Raw genomic sequence first — 19,549 nt, 5'->3', positions numbered from 1 at the left:
GGAGGTCGAGATAGGAGGACGGGATATGAGGACGAGATGTGAGGTTGAGATATGATAACAGGATAGGAGGTCGGGGTATGAGGTCGGGATATGAAGTCAAAAGCTTCCTCCTTTGTTTATTTTCCTCCCCAACAAGGAAAAACCGGGCAACGCCACGTATTCAGCTAGTATATATATATATCAAAAAACTAGCAGCATCTTGTGATACCTTTTTTATTGGACTAATAGAATTTTGTAGAGACAATCATTAAAATCATGGGATGTTCTCCCTCTTCTTCTCTCTTGCCCTCTTCAGTGCTTGTCCTGCCCTTGCCTCTCTCCCTTTCCTCTTATCGTTCTTGCAGTCCCCTTTCTCTCCCTTTCACACGTATTGTCTTACTAGACATGGTCGCCTGTAGTTGTTGTTCCTTTTTTCTGTACACGCATTGTGGTTGCCAATTGAGTTGCCATTAAGTCGCACCCACACCATGCTACGAAAAAGTCTCCTTTAAGTGATACTGTGGGATGTTGAGTTTGATGCGACCAGTAATGTTATGATTGCCTGACCTTGATTATTGTTCTTAACACATGTTCTTATTACGTGTTGTACTCTTGCTTTTTGAAAAATTCAATAAAATCTTTAAATTGAAAAAAAAGGTAAAATCATGGGATGTATCACATGACAAGAACATAATTTTGCTTCTGTTTATATAGATAATCCCACATGGAATATTGCTTAAGATGAACTACAGTGGGTGCAAAGTAAGGCAACCAAGAACATGAAAATACATGTACAAAGACAGATTATCAGTCTGGAAATAGACAGATAAGGGGCGATCTGATCACAATGAAGGCTTCTACATCATTATTGAAGAGGTCTGTTACTGTGGGAGAAGTGATAATATAGATCTCACAGAATCATGGAAAGTTGCCTGAAATGTTGACCTATAATATGTAGTAGATTACTCGAGATCAGTCAATGATCAAGAGATTTATTCTGTTGCCACATTTAAAGTCGAGAAATAATTCTTCCTACTCAAACAAAACAATTGACAACTAACTGTCCTTCCTCTGGATTAATGCTGTTGCCATGTTACTGTTTTTTTAGTTTTTCTCTTTACTTACCAATACTTCCTTTCTGCCACCAGAGGGCACTCAAATCCAGAAAGACTGCAGTGCATTATTCCCTAGGCGCTGTTTATTTTATGCCAAAAAAACAACTGATTCTCACAAAGGGGAATGTTTTCCCACAGGTTCTGAGATGTTTTAAGACAAAAATATATAGAATTCACACAAACTTTTCATACATCTGTGTTAATGATGCCTAAACTGTGTTGCATTCACACTTGTCATACAAATATGTTAAATAAAATCTTTGGTATGGCTTTCCACCAGGAGTAAGAAAACATTTTTTTATATATATGCAAATCAAAAAAATTAGCAGTATCTTGTGATACCTTTTTAATTGGACTAATAGACTGTAATTAAGCAGGACATAGTAAGTTGCAAAAGAGGATCAAGTATAGTACAGGTTATAAGAAATTTTGAAAATGAGATACAAAGCTCAGAACCACATTGAGTCTCCTGTTTTTGGAATCAAAAAACAGTATCATTTTAGCTTCAAATGTTTTTCTCTTGTGTGTTTTTGAAATTCCCTCTCAGCATCCTGATTGTAAGGTCATGTACGGAGTGGCCTGTTTGGGTAAAATGATGTCTACTGGGGTGCAGTAGTCCTTTTCTTTATGGCGGTTGATGTAATGTCTGTGTAGATTAATTCATAAGAAGAAAGAAAAAGCTGGCCACTCACCATAGCCCATCTTCTTGCTTTTATTGCAGCATAGTATACTCACAAATACAACAGAGGGAGAGGGAAGGAGCGGGGGGTACAAAGGCAACAAGCTCCGTTTCGCACTTAACAAGTGCTTCCTCCGGCCATACTCAGAAAGTTTCATGATGCCTTTAACACATTCAATCCATCTATCAAACTCAAAATGGACTTCTCTACAGAAAGTGTGAACTTCCTGGACACTACTGTCACAATAAACAGGAACACACTACAAATGTCTGTGTAATGAAAACCCACAGACCGATCCAGCTATCTACATAGTTTCCATTCTTCACACACAAAGAAAGGCATCATATACAGCCAAGCTACCAGGTACCATTGCATCTGCTCCAACAGAGACCTGCACCTACACACACTGGGGGAGATTTATCAAAGGATTTAGATTGGTTTCTCCCATCTAAATTTGTCGCACAGAAAGTCGCAGTCTAAATATGTGCGACTTTTTTGCGACTTTTGCTTTAGAGGATTTTTAGAACATGATGCGTTCTAGTCTATTCTAGACGGAAAAATGCATTGGTGCTGAATTTATCAAAAGCGACTTTTCGGCGACAAGTTGCATCGGCTGAAAGTACGCGGAAATGTCAGACCATGCTGGAGCAGTCTAAAAGCATAGATCCCGAAGTCCGTGCACAGAATTTATCACAATAAATTAGGCGCACAATAGACCAGCATAACCCTCTGTAGTTTGGTCTATATTGATGCGGGACATAGACAGCTTTGATAAATCTCCCCCACTGTCTGAGAAATTCGAACAAAAAGGATAGAAACCAAGGATAATCAATAGGAAAATACACTCCGAGAGATTCGAAGAGCTTCGGCCCTTGAAGAAATACGCAAAATTATCAAGGACCTGCAGCCGATATTGGTGGAAGATGACATGCGAAACTAAATCTTCCCTGACCCTCCCATCTTGGCCTTCAGACAACCACACAATTTAAAACAAAAGCTGGTCAGCTGAAAATTACCTACAGAAAGAACAGACACAGACAATGGGACCAAACCCTGCACCAAACCTCTCTGTAAACTCTGCCAACATATCTGCACAAAGATGGAAGCCCGAAAGCTTGTCTATACAAAATTCTGTTAGTCCAATAAAAAAGGTATTACAAGATACTGCAACATTTTTTGATTTGCATCTGCATCACTGGACTGATACGGCTACTCAAGTTTACTATATATTATAGATATAAACCAGCAAAATTGCAGCACTAATTATCAGCTCTTGGAATAAATGGTGCAGGTGCTGGAGACCCGATCAAAGTCCATCCATGAATAGAAACCAAATCAAGGCGCAGCACTCCAACTGAATGTGATTTATTTTCTCGTGTAAGCATTACGTTTCAGCTCCTCCTGGAGCTGAAATGTTGTAATGCTTACATGAGAAAATAAATCACATTCAGTTGGAGTGCTGCGCCTTGATTTGGTTTATATATATATATATATATATATATATATATCCCTATCCCGAGGATACATATCAATGGCAGTCCTGGAGAACCCCTTTAAATCTCCTGTGGGCAATCATTACCCCCACCCCCAGCCCATTATTTTTTACAGTGTTCTGCTTTCTACAATGGCACCTTTAGGCTATCTTCACATGTCGGAATGTCCAAATGGAAGATCTCTGTGCGGACATTCCGCAAACTGCAGGTGCCAGAATAACATACCGGTGCTAGAACTGCACCAACTCATAGACAGCTATGCATTCCACGCAATGTCCGCAGAAAAAACAAACAGGTTCATTCTTTCTGCAGACACAGAAAACGGAATTTCTGTGCCAGAAACATCTGGCGCAGAAATTCTACGTGTGCACAGCAATGCAGAATCCAGCTGAATTAATCGGACTCTGCTACAGCGGAATTTTCGTGCGGACCTTCCAAGCGTGATTCCAATGTGTGAACATAGGCTTAAAGTGTTCTTGTTGCTTTAAAATACTTTTGACATGTCCTAGAGACATATCAAAAGTTTTGATCAGTTGGGGTCTAAGCGTTCAGACCCCGACCAATTGTTAGAACAGGTCGGATGAAAACCATGGCTGATCGAAGCAATTTCATAGACTTACTTTGTAAGTTTGTCTCGCTTAGTGCTCTCTTCTCCCAGCTGGTTCTACCTATTGGTCACAGTCTGAACACTGATTAAAACTTTTGACCTGTCTCTACAACATGTCAAAAGTGTTTTTTTTTATTACAGTGCCCATATAACTTCTCTAGAAGAGAATAATCCAGCAGTTGTCCACCATCTTGATTGTTGAATAGGCAGTAGCTTTGGTAACTGTGTGCAATGATGCTTTGCCCAGGTCTAGGTAGATGATATCTGTCAGATGTAGTTATATAAAGCATTCCTAGCTGTATGTGAAATGAGGACAGAGGAGAATGAGCACTGTGCCCTGTAAAGCCGCACAACTCCAACCCAAAAGCGTTATGTCCTCAACAAGAACTCTGGACACTGTCTAAATGAATGGAGCAGCTGGTGACAATACGCACAAGTGACTACTAGTTCATTCCATTCTGAGGCAACAGGCAGGAAAAGAAGTTGCTGGGGGCAAAGGTTAATTTAGATGTTTTTAGCCCTGCCAGTACATAAGGGCAATATGAATGGCTGTCCATTGTATAATGAAAAGTGATATTACTTTCTTTTTGTGTTTCAATTCAAAACTTTTTTTTTTTTAATTTCTGCCTGCTCTAGGAAGCAATTACACAAAGTTTTTGGTAATACAGCAGCCGGATCCGGTGGGAGAATTTAAAAACCGGCAGCTGCTGTATCCCTGCCGCACCCCATTCATTCGAATGAGCCGAACAGAGTCAGATAGTGACACTGGTTGACTCATTTTTAAACGTACTAGTTTTATTGCTGGACTAAAAACCCTGGCAGATCACGTTTTTCAATCAGACTACAAAACCGATACGGTTCAAAAATGAGCCGATCTGAGTCACTTTTTGACTGTGGCTTATTCAAATGAATAGGGTTCGGCATTGGTCCAGCAGGGATACGGAAGTGGACGGTTTTTAAATTCTCCCACCGGATCCGGCTGCTGTATTGCAAAAACATGGACTGAATGCACCGTTTACTGGCAAGAAGAGCCAGGGGTGGACTGAAGACTGCCCACAGAGAGTATAGTGTATTTTACCATTCTACATCCCTGGAATCCTCTTTAAACTGTTCTTTCTCCAACAGAAAATATATATTACTGCTCCCAGCTTGATCTAACATTTCCTCATGTGGTTAATGTTGTGTTACTTACTGAAACACTGGACACAAAGACATATGAAGCTTAAGTAAGGATTTTATTATAAAACAGAATTTTGACCTTGTGCATGGACTTTCAATGTGCATTTTGTTAGACTATAGTAAAACCAATTTAAGGTATAACCTGACACTTGACTTGCATTTTTACCATTGGTCCCCTCAATGTACCAAGGGTGCCTAAAAATAATAATAAGTAATGATCTAAGTAGCTCCTGAATCTCTGAGATATCTGGTACAAAATATTTTAATGTGAGAAATCTGATTCCAGTACTCACATCATCTACTTCTTAAAGGCTTATGTATACACACACACACACACGTATATATATATATATATATATATATATATATATATGAGACAAGGCTTCATTAATTTATTTTATTTATTGCCGGTATAACCTCTAGGATGCACCTGTACAAAAGTCACATATTCTTCTCAGAACAAAGGATATTTAAATGTTTTCCCCCAAAATATCATTCTTATTTTACAAGCTATACAAACAGGGAACATTAATGCTGGTTTTGTAGCAATGGATTAAAAACACACACACGTGTGTATGTATATATGTGTGTGTGTATATATATATATATATATATACACACACACACATGTATATAAAATATATATGTATAATAAATATATATATATCTATATCTATATACACACACACATATGTTGCCCAAACTTGTTAACTCCATCAGTGTATGTGGGATATCCCTTTTCCCAACACAGCAGATTAACGGATAACAGTGGAAAGAACTCTGTGCCTTCATAACACCACATAACATTCAACAACACCAGACTGCTTTGTGCTATTTTGCAGTGGTGCTCAGAACAGAAAACAAATACTTTTACGGTGATTTTTAGACATCATCTGCAGCAAGAGTTGGGATGTTTATTCTTGGCCGGGTGAAAAAAGCCATTTTCTCTCTGGAAATAAAAAAAAAAATCTGAATTTACAACATGCAATGGGGATTTGCTTCTAATATGGACAGTTCCTGACTCGGACAGAAGTGTCAGCAGAGAGCACTGTGGTCAGACTGGAAAGAATGTATTCAGCAGCTGATAAGTACTGGAAGGATTAAGATTTTTAAATAGAAGTAATTTAAAACCTGTTTAACTTTCTTGCACCAGTTGATGTGAAAACATTTGTTTTCCCCGGAGTGCCCCTTTAAAAGGAGTACTGCAGTGTAAGACCCTTATGCGCTTAGTGATGCATTTCCTGGTCATCTGACCGCTTCCTCAGGCCTGAAGAAGCAGTCACATGACCGGGAAACGCATTGCTAAGCATTGTGGGTAATAAATCCCTTTGTCCACCTACCTAAAGTGTGCAGCGCCTGATTATCCCACTATACTGGGAGGAAGTTTCTGATACACCTCCCATAGAGATACATGGAGGGGGCGTGTCGACCGCAGCATCATGCTGCTGACATCCATGCAGACCAATTTGATGGCCAGTGCAGCGTATAGTCTGAGCACTGACAGGCGGACTTGACCCCCTTTCATCCTCTGCTGGCAGCACTCATACGTCTATTTCCAAAAGACAACCTCTGGATATGACGCTGAGCATGTGCACTTAACGTCTTTCATCGATCATGGCGAGACCTGTTCTGAGTGAAAACGGTCCCGAGAAACCACTGTATGGTCTTACCCACTGTTCTGCAGCTCAGTTTCATGGACTTTACAAGCTTCTTATAGTTTAGGGCATCTTTATGTAGAGCAACAATTCTTTTTTTTAGATCCTCAGAGAGTTCTTTGCATGATTAAAGATCGAATTATAAAAGCGATAGTATTCACTTTGAGACACCTGCTACTCATTCACACCTGAGACCTTGTAATGCTAACACAAATGTCACATGACACTGGGGAGGGAGAATGGCTAACTGGGCCAAATTTGGGCATCTCCTTTTTGGGGTTTACTCACTTTTGTAGCTAAGGTTTAGACTTTAATAAGGTACTCCGGTGAAAAACTTTATTTATTTATTTTTAACTAACTGGTGCCAGAAAGTTAAACAGATTTGCAAATTACTTCTATTAAAAAAATCTTAATCCTTCCAGTACTTATTAGATGCTGAATAGGAAATTATTTTCTTTTTGGAACACAGAGCTCTCTGCTGACATCATGACCACAGTGCTCTCTGCTGACATCTCTGTCCATTTTAAGAACTGTCCAGAGTAGAAGAAAATCCCCATAGCAAACATATGCTACTCTGGACAGTTCCTAAAATGGACAGAGATGTCAGCAGAGAGCACTGTGGTCATGATGTCAGCAGAGAGCACTGTGTTCCAAAAAGAAAAGAATTAGTATTCAGCAGCTAATAAGTACTGGAAGGATTAAGATTTTTTAATAGGAATTTACAAATCTGTTTAACTTTCTGGCACCAGTTGATAAAAAAAAAAAAGTTTTCCACCAGAGTACCCCTTTAATGACGGTGTGCTAAGTTATTTTGAGGGGACAGCAACATTAAAGTGTACATGTCAGATCCCACAAAAAAGATATAATAATAATATGTAACTCAGTACCTAAATCTGACCATGTACATCAAATCTTTATGCCTTTATCACCTATATTTATTATAAAAATACCTTTTCTTCATTAGCTCACAGTATTAGAAATCCTCTCAGGGGAAGGGGGTGTGTCCCTCCCTTGTGGTGGTGGGAGGGGATTGGTGTGTCTGCTCATGTAGTCTTGTCCTTGTCATCTCTTATCCATGACTCATGGACAAGCCTGATGCTGCTGCTGGACTAGTTAGTGTTTCAGTAGGTATGGGGACCCCTCGTGGTGGGATTTTCAGGGACTGTTTTCTTTATTAAATATTCATAACATTTTTAAACAACCATATAACAAAATGTCTTTCATTTTCATTAGTAACAATGTATAAAACGTTTTTGGATCTGACAGTGCCCATTTAAACACAGTTATACAATCTGTAGACTCACTACTTTACATTGTATTAGAGCAGGGGTCCTCAAACTACGGCCCGCGGGCCACATGCGGCCCGCTGAGGACATTTATCCGGCCCGCCGCTGCCTGGGACATTCCTGTGTTCCAAAAGATGTTTTCGGGACACAGGGATGCGCTCTCGGAGACCCCGCGTTTACTTTAAAAACGCAGGGGCCGCCGGGAAGGTGGCGCATGCAGGGACGTCACTGACGCGGAGGAGCGGGGCAGCGATGAGGACATGCGCTGGCCAGCTAGGTAAGTGTTACCAGCTTCGGTGCTCCGACCACCCCGCACACCACTGCTATGTCCGGACCGGAGGAGCGGTGCACGGAGCACTGAAGTGGGGTAGAACACAGGCATACAGCCTCCAGCCATACACTGGCTGGAGGCTGTATGTCTGTGGAGGAACATACTGCACCTAATGTGGGGAGCTATACTGCACCTAATTAGGGGGATCTATACTGCACCTAATTTGGGGGATCTATACTGCATCTAATGTGGGAGATCTATACTGCACCTAATGTGGGGGAACATGCTGCACCTAATGTGGGGGAACATTATTCTGCACCTAATGTGGGGGAACATTATACTGCACCTAATGTGGGGGAACATTATACTGCACCTAATGTGGGGGAACATTATGCTGCACCTAATGTGGGGGAACTATACTGCACCTAATGTGGGGGAAATGTACAGCACCTAATGTGGGGGAACTGTACTGCACCTAATGTGGGGGAACTATACTGCACCTAATGTAGGGGAACTGTACTGCACCTAATGTGGGGGAACTGTACTGCACCTAATGTGGGGGAACTGTACTGCACCTAATGTGGGGGAACTATACTGCACCTTATGTGGGGGAACTATAATGCACCTAATGTGGAGGAACTGTACTGCACCTAATGTGGGGGAACTGTACTGCACCTAATGTGGGGGATTTGTACTGCACCTAATGTGGGGGAATTGTACTGCACCTAATGTGGGGGAATTGTACTGCACCTAATGTGGGGGAATTGTACTGCACCTAATGTGGGGGAACTGTACTGTCAACCCTAATGTGGGGGAACTGTACTGCCAACCCTAATGTGTGGGAACTACAACCTAATGTGGGGGGATCTATACTGTCAACCTAATGTGGGGGGAACTGTGCTGCATACTTAAAGTGGTAGTCCACTAATAAGATATATAAGTGTGCATAGGAATTTGTTCATGTTTTGTTATCTATAGTCTGGCCCTCCAACGGTCTGAGGGACCGTGAACTGGCCCCCCGTTTAAAAAGTTTGAGGACCCCTGTATTAGAGTGTCATTTCTTCAGTTATGTCACGTGAAAATATATAATAAAATATTTACAGAATGTGAGATACGTATGTGAGACACGTATGTGGGATACTGTATCTACCTAACCTTACCTGAAAGACTGGACTTCCAATGGCTCCTTGCAGCTCTGTCCACGTAGCCGATGCACATCTTTAGCTGCCGCTCTCATCATCTTATCAGCTTGCATCTCATATTTGTGTTCTATTTTTTTAACCTGTTCAGTTAAGAAATGGATAAGTTACTTCAGAAATGTAAACACACATTAGAAGAACATCGGCAATTGTGTGCCCAGGCCATTCATTGTACAATTAAAGGATGATCCTGCTGGTTTTGGTTAAAAAAAGGGCATGTATTAGGGGTTTCTTCACCAACACTTCTTATTAAAGGGGTACTCCACTGGGAAAAAAAAACATTTCTAAATCAACTGGTGCCAGAAAGTTAAACAGATTTGTAAATTACTTCTATTTAAAAATCTTAATCCTTCCAGTACTTATCAGCTATTGTATGTTCCGCAGGAAGTTCTTTTCTTTTTAAGTTTCCTTTCTGTCTGACCACAGTGCTCTCTGCTAACACCTCTGTCCATTTAGGAACTGTCCACTGTAGAAGCAAATCCCCATAGCAAACCTCTCCTGCTCTGGACAGTTCCTGATATGGACAGAGGTGTCAGCAGAGAGCACTTGTGGTCAGAGAGAAAGGAAGTTCAAAAAGAAAAGAACTTCCTGTGGATCATACAACAGCTGAAATGTACTGAAGGGAATAATATTTTTTAATAGAAGTAATTTACAAATCTGTTTAACTTTCTGGCACCAGTTGATTTAAAAAAAAATGTTTTCCAGTGGAGTACCCCTTTAAATGATCTCAAGAACTGGGGTCTCAAGATTCCTTCCTAATTAGAGCTCAGAAAATCACCGACCAAAAAATTGGATAATATGATATAGCAAAAGAGAGGTATACTGAGATTGATTCACTGACAAGGACCTCACTATTCAGCAAATGATATGACAAAAATTAAAACGTAACCTTTACTTAATTCATTAAAAGGTAAAATATAATATAGATAATGAAAAACACCTATGTAGTGATAAACCCCTGGAGCCCTGTGGAGTACACAGCCATAAACTTGGATATAGGTAGAAAGACCACTAATAGATGTTAAGTCTCGGGATTCCAAAGTTAATAAAGATAGTTAGATGGATAGTAACTGTAGGAGGGGGAATGGTGCCCACTATTGATAGTTGCCCATCCCTCTGGCCCTGCCTTTTGAGGGACCCACTTCCTTAACAGGGTGGCCTCAACCACGGTGACGGACCCTACTCTACCTCTAGGTGAGGGATAAAATAATAAACCAGGGAAGGGTATAGTAGCCTAGATGGCTAGTGTACAACACAGGGCTCCCACAAAAAAAAAAAAAATTGTTAATAGATAAATCGTGCAAAGTGATCACACAACAATGTTAAAAAAGCCAATGGGGGACAAAAATGTCCCAAGTCCAACGCGTTTCCCTGATGAACCTATTCCAATAGGATAGGGGAAACATGTTGGACTTGGGACATTTTTGTCCCCCATTGGCTTTTTCAACATTGTTGTGTGATCACTTTGCACGATTTATCTATTAACAATTTTTTTTTGTGGGAGCCCTGTGTTGTACACTAGCCATCTAGGCTACTATACCCTTCCCTGGTTTATTATTTTATCCCTCACCTAGAGGTAGAGTAGGGTCCATCACCATGGTTGAGGCCACCCTGTTAAGAAGGTGGGTCCCTCAAAAGGCAGGGCCAGAGGGACAGGCAACTATCAATAGTGGGCACCATTCCCCCTCCTATAGTTACTATCCATCTAACTATCTTTATTAACTTTGGAATCCCGAGACTTAACATCTATTAGTGGTCTTTCTACCTATATCCAAGTTTATGGCTGTGTACTCCACAGGGCTCCAGGGGTTTATCACTACATAGGTGTTTTTCATTATCTATATTATATTTTACCTTTTAATGAATTAAGTAAAGGTTACGTTTTAATTGTTGTCATATCATTTGCTGAATAGTGAGGTCCTTGTCGGTGAATCTAATTAGAGCTCAGGTCATAGTCTAGGGCAGTGGTCTTTAAGCTGCGGACCTCCAGATGTTGCAAAACTACAATTCCCAGCATGCTGGGAGTTGTAGTTTGGCAACATCTGGAGGTCCGCAGGTTGAAGACCACTGGTCTAGCCAACCATAGTACTCCCCGTAGGACTCCTTTTGTAAGATTGCTAGGATCCCAGTAGTTTGACCCCAACAATGAACTGATGGTCTGTTAATGGGTTCTACATATTGTCCTATTTAGAACGCAAGGCATCTTGCTAGATCTGAAGGATGGATATTATATAGAATGGTGCAAATTATATAGAGATAATGCAAGACAAATTCTCCTATCAATAGGGTCATAATCCCAAGCACAATACCCCAAAAAAAAAAACACAGGAGTGGTTGGATAGCTCACAAAATATTGTACTCCAATGGACAAAGTGCTGATCTCATTCCAATGATACACTTCACAAGCGTCATGTAACCAACCTCCCGTACAGTGCGCAAAACTTACTGCTGTTACTGCAGGAAAAGGTGGTTCTACCAAGAACTGGTCTAAATGGGTAGAATACTTCTGCAGGCAAAAATATTATCCGTTTTTAAATGTATGTGCATTATTGTAATAGTAACAGACTCGTTTGCTGACAAATAATAAATTGTGAGTTTAAAAGTTTAGACCTTACTTGTTTTCTGGCTAAAGCAAGCAAAGCCATTTGCTATCCAGACAAGAATGTTGGCTAAGAGAGTTAAAGGGGTATTCCAGGAATTTTTTTTTAATTTTTTATATCAACTGGCTCCAGTAAATTAAACAGATTTTTAAATTACTTCTATTAAAAAAAATCTTAATCCTTTCAATAATTATCAGCTGCTGAAGTTGAGTTGTTGTTTTCTGTCTGGCAACAGTGCTCTCTGCTGACATCACTGCTTGTCTCGGAAACTGCACAGAGTAGAAGATGTTTACTATGGGGATTTGCTTCTAAACTGGGCGGTTCCCGAGACACGTGTCATCAGAGAGCACTTAGACAGAAAAGAACAACTCAACTTCACTTCAGCAGCTCATAAGTACTGAAAGGATTAAGATTTTTTAATAGAAGTAATTTACAAATCTGTTTAACTTTCTGGAGCCAGTTGATATATATATATATAGAAAGGTTTTTTTTCCTGGATAACCCCTTTAATAGTTTTACAAGCACTGTGTACTGAAAGCCTTTCCCTGGATCATTTTAATCAGTTGTTACAAAGCCTTTGTAGATACAGGCATTTACCTCAGCCAGGGCACTATTTACAGTTCTTTTAATTTGCCCTGCTGGTAAATGGCGCTCGGTGCCAATCAATGTACGGCAGCCCTTATGAGCCGTTGTCTGTGGTTCTTTCTACGGCATGACAACCACTGACATACTCAATATAGCGGCTATTATAGATAACAACTTCATGCCTTCTGAGGTTACACTGAAACACTGGACTCCCAGAAGTAAAATCGATGTAGTCAGACATTTACAGAGGCCCCAGTACAGATAAGTGAAACAAAGGAAAGTTCAGAGCAGCACCAACTGCTGCTGTAAGTGTCTGATTGTCAAGATCTCTGAGGGAAGGGAATCAGAAGAGCCTCTATTACTTACCTGTTTCTCCACTTGTCTGAGCAGGAGCTTAAACCTGTCATCATCCCTCACCCGCTGCGGCAGCTCATTTTCACCTTGACGTTTGGCTTGCTCTAGCTGTTCTTTCAGCTCTCTTAGTATAGCAATCTCTTGCGTTAGCTGATTATGCCACGTCCTTGAAGCCTGCAGATCTAATTCCAGGTCCAGAGATGTGCGAATTATACGTTCTCTGCCAGAGGACTTCATGGACGGCTGAAACAATAGAGTTTATTGTGAATCTCTGCTCAATGCTAACAGACAGAGGATTGCGATTTGCCAATGCTGACACCGGAACGCTCTGGGGAGCAGCAAGGTCTTTGTCTATACTTTTTAAGTTGCAAATGTCAGATTAGCAGGGTAAAGTGTAAAAATAGAAAGTGAGAGGAGAAAGAAAATGAAAAGTTAAGTACGTTAAACAATATAAAATAAGGTTTAGGTACTGAAACTCAAGTAAAGTAAAAGAAGAGATCTGCTCCACAGTAAGCCCTTAAATCGTTACTGTTATTAAAAACAACTTTTGACATGTCGATGGCAATGTCGCCCGCTTCACCGGCTAATAACTCACGATGGCAGCAGTCTCAGGAGTGAGACCCAGCGCGATCAACAACAAGTTGTTTTGAATGACCGTAACACTTTCAAGGGGAATTGTAATGGATCGCTAAAGGTTTGGACCACCAGAGTGGCTCCCAGTTCTGGTCCCTCTACGATTTAAAGGGGTACTCCACTGGCCAGCGTTGGAAACATTTAGTTCCGAACGCTGTGTGCTCATGCTGCAGTGGTCGGCCACGCCCCCTCGTGACATCAGGCCATGCCCCCTCAATGCAAGTCATGCCCCCTCCCATAGACTTGCATTGAGGGGGCATGGCCTGATGTCACGAGGGGGCGTTGCCCTCGCTGTGCGCACACAGGCCCACATTTATCATTAGCTGTCTACCTCCGTGTTTTTGTTGCGTCTTTTTAAACCCTGTATATTTCCCGTCCTTGTGCCTTTTTTATTAAATAGGCGCACGCATCTTGATGATTTTGGCGCAAGCACGGTAATACCCTCAAACCTCTATCTTACACCTTTCTCTTACACTGGTTTTTGTGATACACGTAGAAGGATTTCCTACACCACCTTGAGCTTGGTGTAAATTTTTGCCGTATTTCTGGTCTTTGCGCCTTTTTATGCATCTTTTTATAAAAGGCGCAATTGATAAAACACGTCCATATCATGCATACTGCCCAAATCAGTGGATTGTAACTCAAAATCAGCAGAAACTTCTAAACAAAAAGGTGCAAAAAAGGCGCAAAAACCATACTTTGCGCCAAATTAGTGACAAATATAGAAGGAAAAAATGGTGTAAACACATTGATAAATGTGGGCCAAAGCGTTTGGAACTAAATGTTCCGAATGCTGCCAAGTGGAGTACCCCTTTAAGGAAATATGGATTATTAAGACAATGACATATCCAGTCCTGAAGACATGCTTAATTATGTTTTGTTTTCATATTACAAGTATACATTTAAGGTATGACCATTATGCAAGGTTTCGTGTATGAATTATCCTTGACATATTTTTGGGTTTCACCATCATATTATGCAGTGTTTTAAAGGTGTTATGATAGCTCTGAATCTGTTCTTTATTAACTGTGATAAAGGCCACTGACCCAGATTCCCTAAAGCTGTCTAATGGTATGTTCACACTGAGGAATTGGAGAGGGATTAATGTGCGCAATTCTGCTTGCTTATTCCGCTCCAATTTTTCATCAATGAAAGTTCCATTGACTTTAATGGACTTTCCGAGGAGTTTCTGCTAGCACAATTCCGATGATGAATTCTGTTCCACGTGAAGATAGAACATGTTTATTCTTTAGGCGGAATCTGCTGGTAAAAACCCATTGAAGTCACTGGGATATTTTTTTTTTTTTTACTGACAAAATGAGTTTCGCATTGAACTGGTGAAGAAATACAATGCAGAAATGGAACTTCCACAAATTTCCGAGGAATGGAGAAAATGGAAAAAAAAATAATAATAATAATAAACATTTTCCTGACCAAAATTATTCCTTTTCTATTCAGCTCCAGTTCCTCAGTGTGAGCATACCCCAATTCTTAGACAGTCTACAAATGCTCCAGATTTATTAAGGTGATGCAGGCTTTAAAAAAAATATCTTGCATTCTTAGACTCTCTAGTCTCCAACTGCTAGTTGACTTAAACATGTGCGTCAACATTCTGGAACTTTTTTTTGATGCACCAAAGTTCCACCAAAGCCATGTCCCCTTTCCACTCACTTTCTGTTAGCCACAACCCCTTGTCGGACATTTCGTAAAAGTGTCTAAAACACCCAGCAAATCTGGTGCAAAGCATGTACGCCATTTTGGTGCAAACTGCACCAGAATTCAGACTCATTTGCAATAGTAAATCTGACAGGTAACTGTGCCTAATGTGCTTTTTTCTGAATTATTACTCTAACCACTGGCTAAAAAGTGATACAGAAATACTAAAACTGCGTCTTTCCCTCTGGGTATTGTTGTTTCTTTCTTATTTGACTGTAGATTCTCTCTAAATATTAAATTAAAAGCCATCTTCTCTGGAATGCAAAGATAGCATTTGAAGTAGCTGGTCCCATGGCGGGAGGAAAAAAATCTTTTTATTCTATTCCGCTGTTTTAACTTTCGCTACGACATAAATTAATAATGGGTCCACCTGTAATTTACCAGCACAGTCGGCTTTAAAGTCACTGATCAAAAAGGTGAACTGTCTCCGTTCCGAGCTTGATTCCTCGCAGATGAATTGTACGATGAAAAGACGTACAAGTGACAAGATCTTAGCAATTTTCAAATGTCACCCAAAGTTCATATAAGTAATATTCTGCTAGAAGAGACATTACTTCTATAGACATAATGGAACATAAGGCTGACTGCTTCATGTGATCGTTTACGGACATTTGGGGAGATTTATCTAAACCTGTGCAGAGGAAGAGTGGTGTAGATGCCCATAGCAACCAATCAGATTGCTTCTTTCATTTTCCAAAGGCCTCTTTAGAGGCCTGTGGAAAATGAAAGAAGCAATCTGATTGGTTGCTATGGGCAACTGCACCACTCTTTCTCTGCACAGGTTTTGATAAATCTCCCCCATTGATCCTATGTCTATAGCTTCATGAGAGAATATGAAAAAGCTACACAGGTCATTTTTATTTCCATGTAACACCCCGAAGCTGCATCATAGTGTTAACTCAGCTATAGGTGTGGCAACCCAAACAATGGTGGTTTATGGCATCTTTACAGCATCATCACAAGTTCCACTAAAGTCCGTCTTTAAAAAGGCAGACAGCTAGGAAGAAAAGACGGGGACAGGGGAGACCAGAATTGCGCACAATGAATTATTGTATTTTCCGCTTGTCTGTACATACAGATCACTTCTATGGCCTAGTTCACAGCGTGGAACTAAATGTTCCAAACGCTGTCTTCGCACGCGAGGGGGGGGGGGTCAGCAACGGCCCCTCGTGATGCCCCCTCCCATAGACTTGCATTGAGGGGGCGTGGTCGACACATTTAGTTCCACGCTGGCCAGTGGAGTTTTTAGGCTGTTATACATATTAGGGCAATGTCCGCTGAACCCCTCACATAGATTTGCATTTCTGTAATTAGCCAGAAAAAGCTAGCAGTTTATGGTAATAACCATAGGATCTGGGGCATAGAAGGAGTAATAACCATAATTCTGGAGATTTCGGGCTTTTGAAGGATTAAGGGGTACTCCGGTGGAAACAAATGTTTTCAAATCAACTGATGCCAGAGAGTTTAAACAGATTTGTAAATTAGTTCTATTTAAAAATCTTAAACCTTCCAGTATTTATCAGCTGCTATATACTACAGAGGAAGTTGTGTAGTTCTTTCCTGCCTTATCACAGTGCTCTCTGCTGACCCCTTTGTCCATGTCAGGAACTGTCCAGAGCAGGAGAGGTTTGCTATAGGGATTTGTTCCTACTCTGGACAGTTCCTAAAATGCACTAAAAAAGAAAAAATAGCCCAACCTCTAGGGTAGTGTATAAATTGATAGATAAACTAAATGATACTAGACTAAGACCGTGCTTCAAATAACAATGATTTTTTTTATTTTTTAAAAAGAAATATAGTGCATGAATTCCCCTCACAGGGCCCTTGTGGGAGGAATATAGATAAAAATGCATAAACAATAAAAAAATTTTAATAAAATATAAACCATACAGAGTAGTGGAATGTTTTAATAGCATAACCTTCTGATAGTCCGGCAATAGTAATATGGAATTCAATCAGAATGATATATCGGTAGTAGAACAATAGTTTAATGTCCATATGCTGTCATAGATTGTATTTGTATAATATTAGATGATAATACCGCTATACCATATATATCATATACATATTACCAGCTCTGGATCGACCCCTTCCTCATTAGCTACTGAGGAAGGGGTTGAGTACTTCTCGAGTACTGCTATAGTACCCTGAAACGCGTTTAGATGAAAAAGACGCATTGAGAGTCTAGTGGGTTGTAAGATACCAAAAGTCCGGATTATTCAAAGCTCATATTTAATATTACTGCATCCGTTATCTACTGCAATTCTTTCATTTCCATAATTCACCAAGAGCTCAGCGGGCGTTCCTGAGATCCATTTGCCGCCTTTGAATACCTTTGCTCCCCGTTGACATTGCCACTCCTGAAATCCATCTACCGTTGCTATTCTTCCATCACTCTTCTGCTGACGTCAGACGCCACCACACGAGGGTTTGCCAATCGTGTCAGTCCCTGAAAACATTGTGCGACATACATCGGGTCCAGCTGGGACCAGCCGCACACAGCGCATGCCAGCGCTTAAAGGTCAGCTTGTGCTCTGCTGAGCACAATTATCGCAACGCAAGGAGACGGCATCCAGAGCTGGTAATATAGAGCATCATGGTATAGCGGTATTATCATCTAATATTATACAGATACAATCTATGACAGCATATGGACATTAAACTATTGTTCTACTACCGATATATCATTCTGATTTGAATTCCATATTACTACTGCTGGACTATCAGAAGGTTATGCTATTATAACATTCCACTACTCTGTATGGTTTATATTTTATTAATATTTTTTATTGTTTATGCATTTTTAGCTATATTCCTCCAACAAGGGCCCTGTGAGGGGAATTCATGCACTATATTTGTCTTTTTAAATAAATAAATAAATAAAAAATTGCTATTTGAAGCACAGTCTTAGTCTAATGTGTAATGACATCAGTCATTTTACCCAAAAATCTACGGCGAAACGGAAAAAAAAATCATAGTGCGACAAAATTGAAGAAAAAACGCCATTTTGTAACCTTTAGGGGCTTCCGTTTCTACGCAATGCATTTTTTTTGTAAAAATGACACCTTATGTTTATTCTGTAGGTCCATACGGTTAAAATGATATCCTACTTATATAGGTTTGATTTTGTCGCACTTCTGTAAAAAATCATAACTACATTAGTTATTGTGTAATTGTATGTCTGATACTTGCCTTTGTTTGTACCCCATAATTGTAAGCGCTGCGGAATCTGTAGGCGCTATATAAATAAATAAATGCAGGAGAATTCATACGTTTAAAATTGTCATCTTCTGACCCCTATAACTTTATTATTTTTCCGCATACGGGGCGGTATGAGGGCTTATTTTTTGCGCCGTGATCTGATGTTTTTAGCCGGACCATTTTTGTATTGATCGGACTTTTTGATTGCTTTTTAATTATTTTTTCATGACATAAAAAGTGACCAAAAATACGCTGTTTTGGATTTTTTTTTTGCGCGTACTCCATTGACCGTGCGGTTTAATTAACGATCTATTTTTATATTTCAGACATTTCCGCACACGGCGATACCACATATGTATATTTTTATTTACACTGTTTTTTTAATGGGAAAAGGGGGGTGATTCAAACTTTTATTAGGGAAGGGGTTAAATGATCTTTATTCACTTTTTTTTTTTGCAACAATGTTATAGCTCCTATAGGGGCTATAACACTGCACATACTGATCTTTTACATTGTTCAATGGTTTCTCATAGGAAACCATTGAATGCTCATGCCTGGATCTCAGGCATTGAGCAGTCATTCGACGATCGGACACCAGGAGGCAAGTAAGGGGACCCACCTGGTGTCCTACAGCTATTAGGGACAGCGCAATTTCGCCGCAGCGATCCCAAACAGCCCCGTGAGCTAACCGGCAGCAGTTTAGTTTCACTTTAGATGCGGTGATCAACTTTGAAAGCGTGGCCCTGCGTTATAGAAAGGGAGCGGACTCAAGGCGTACAGGTACGCCCTGCGTCCTTAAGGAGTTAATTGTGAGCTGCACCAATTTTTTAACTAGTTCCTAAAATGGACAGAGAGTGTCAGCAGAGAGCAATGTGGTCAGACAGAAAAGAAATTCAAAAAATAAGTGAACTTTCTGTGGAGCATACAGCAACTGATAAGTACTGGAAGGATTAAGATTTTTAAATAGAAGTAATTTACAAATCTGTTTAACTTTCT

At 40.2% G+C, this 19,549-nt stretch overlaps 1 protein-coding gene across 1 annotated transcript in view; it reads right to left on the bottom strand.

Annotated features, from left to right (window-relative positions):
- Positions 1 to 5,090: 5,090 nt before the first annotated feature.
- Positions 5,091 to 19,549, bottom strand: part of WWC1 (WW and C2 domain containing 1) — a 190,100-nt gene continuing 175,641 nt past the window's right edge. The window contains exons 21-23 of the mRNA XM_056516487.1: positions 13,016 to 13,246; positions 9,426 to 9,547; positions 5,091 to 6,002 (exon numbers count right to left, since the gene is read on the bottom strand). Coding sequence (XP_056372462.1) covers positions 5,936 to 6,002; positions 9,426 to 9,547; positions 13,016 to 13,246 — 420 coding nt within the window. The 3' untranslated portion in view covers positions 5,091 to 5,935. The remainder of the gene's footprint in view (positions 6,003 to 9,425; positions 9,548 to 13,015; positions 13,247 to 19,549) is intronic.

Source organism: Hyla sarda, chromosome 4, assembly GCF_029499605.1.
Source record: "Hyla sarda isolate aHylSar1 chromosome 4, aHylSar1.hap1, whole genome shotgun sequence".
Classification (NCBI taxonomy): Eukaryota; Metazoa; Chordata; class Amphibia; order Anura; family Hylidae; genus Hyla; species Hyla sarda.
Note: the sequence above shows the minus strand (reverse complement) of the source record. Positions and strands in the feature narration are given on the sequence as shown.